This window comes from Arachis ipaensis, chromosome B09, assembly GCF_000816755.2.
Source record: "Arachis ipaensis cultivar K30076 chromosome B09, Araip1.1, whole genome shotgun sequence".
Taxonomy (NCBI): domain Eukaryota; kingdom Viridiplantae; phylum Streptophyta; class Magnoliopsida; order Fabales; family Fabaceae; genus Arachis; species Arachis ipaensis.
This window is the reverse complement of record NC_029793.2, coordinates 14,502,991-14,505,301: the sequence shown is the minus strand read 5'-3', so window position 1 is coordinate 14,505,301 and position 2,311 is coordinate 14,502,991. Positions and strand designations below refer to the sequence as shown.

Here is a 2,311-nt window from a genome sequence, read left to right as displayed (position 1 = left end):
AATTATTTTTTATTTTAAATTTTAAATTCTAAAATTTAAACTTTAAATTATAAATTATAAATTTTAAACTCTAAATTTTAATCTTAAATTCTAAAGTCTCAAAAAGATAAAGATTAAAAAAAAAATAATTTTACAATAAAAAATTTAATTAATATTAACTAACTAAAAATTAATTTTTTATTTTATATTTATTTTTACCAAAGATAGGAAGACTCAAACTCGTGACTTCTTAGATAAATATGGGAAGACTATGTCATTTGAATTATAACTCATTAGCTAATTTGAGTTATCAAAATGCAGATTTTCATTTTTATATATTATTTCTTTTATTTTACAATAATTAAACAAGGATTAAAAAAATTAGCATATTATTGTCTAATTCTCAATAAGATACTGATGAATATTAACGATCAACGTGCAATCCACGGTGCATACAATAATTGAATGAAAATCTAATAAACAATTTGATTTTGTTGATTTTGTTAATAATTGATCGAACAAGGTAAGGTATAACTACCTATAAAAATTTTCTAAGTAATTAATAATAAAGTGTAATAAGCTAAAATATATGTAATCGAAGATCATGCAATATTCGAAAGTAATAAAATTAAGATAATGTAAACGTTAGCTAGCTGTAATTATTATTAATTTAGTAGCCTTCAACCTTGCAGACGTAAACAAAACATGTGGCATATTTATTTCTTTTATCTTAACGTCAACCTTTCACAATATATATATTTAAGATATATTATTTAATTTTAACTAAGTTGCATCCACATACACCTAGAAAATTAAATGCACAGAAAACACCAAGTCTCTTCACACACACAATATGTGCCAATATATATAAATTGGCATTAGGCTGTGTTTGGAGACACACACACTTGAGTCCAAAAGAAAAAGAAAATTAGTGTGTTTTTTTTTTTTATCCAAGTAATAAGAATGGAAGCTGTGGCACAGAAACTGGAGCAGCCTTTAATGGTGAATGATTATCATCGAAAGGAAGTGGTGTTTGGAGATGCGAAGGCTATATCTCAGTTTACTATTAACACTAATCTTATTACTACTGCTGTTGATGAAGTTGATGCCGGTAATAAAGCTTCTTCTATCTTCATCTGCTTCTTATTATATTATGTATGCAGAGGCTAAAAAGTTAAGTATAATTATTTTTATATGAAATTATTAGTTAAGANNNTAATGTCACCTGCATATATAATATATAAAAAATGAAAAAGAACATATACATGAAGGATTTTTATTGTTGGCAATTATTTATATACACAAACATATATATTATATATATTTTATTGTTCCTGAGTTGATGAATTTTTTACTAATTTAACTTGTTCATGTAATTAATGAACAGCTTCTGCGACTAATTACAACACAAACGAGTTTGGTCCAATATTAATACATCAGAAAGGAACATACCACCATCAGCAACATGAGGAAAAAAATTGGTTACCCATTTCTGATTCTTCTTCTTCTTCTCATGAAGTGAATCCCCAGAAAGTATTGGAAGAAGAAGAACCAATAGGGGTAGTAGTTTCAACGACGGAGAAAATAAGAGAAATATATCTGAAGAAGATATATATTATGCCACCAAACCATGAATTCTATTGCCCTAAATGTAACGTTTGCATAGAAAAAGTGGTTTTATGCAAAACTGGAAAAGAAACCGATTCTCCACAATTTACTCAACAACAAGAACCTCCAGTCATATGCTCTGCATGCTTCGGTTTCCTCATTCAAAAGGGTACTTAATTATTTTTACTTCTAATTTTCGCATATAAATATAATAAGATGAAAATTTAGGTGAAGTTGATTTCATGTGAATTTGATATTTGAGAGCTGTTAAATGAAAATTTAGTCAAATCAGTCAAATTATCTAACGGCTCTCAGGTATCAACTTCACGTGAAATCGACTGCACCTAAATTTCTACCGTATAATAATTTAATTTTAATATGTATTTTATGTAAATAATAATTTAGTAATTAATTTTTAGTGAAATATATAATATTAATCATATTAAGTGTATAAATTATATAACACCTTTTATTTGAGAAAAATAGAATGAACTCGTAAATTAGATTTTAGTGATTTTTGTGTCAAACAAATTCTTTGTTATTTACGGAGTAGTAACCATGTAAATTACTATAAAATAATTTCTCAATATTTGAATATGACATTTATTTTTAAATTTTTAAAAATTAGCTAATTTAAAAAATAGTTTTCTTTTGTACGTGAGAGGATTAATATGTCCCTTACTAATGAATTTTGAGAAACTGTTTTTCCGATTCCTAATTTATG

The 2,311-nt window shown here is 25.7% G+C and overlaps 1 protein-coding gene across 2 annotated transcripts in view; it reads left to right on the top strand.

Annotated features, from left to right (window-relative positions):
• Positions 843-2,311, top strand: part of LOC107619581 (membrane protein of ER body 1) — a 7,207-nt gene continuing 5,738 nt past the window's right edge. For both annotated transcript variants that reach the window (XM_021111393.1, XM_016321872.2), the window contains exons 1-2: positions 843-1,090; positions 1,367-1,756. In XM_021111393.1, coding sequence (XP_020967052.1) covers positions 943-1,090; positions 1,367-1,756 — 538 coding nt within the window. In that variant the 5' untranslated portion in view covers positions 843-942. The remainder of the gene's footprint in view (positions 1,091-1,366; positions 1,757-2,311) is intronic.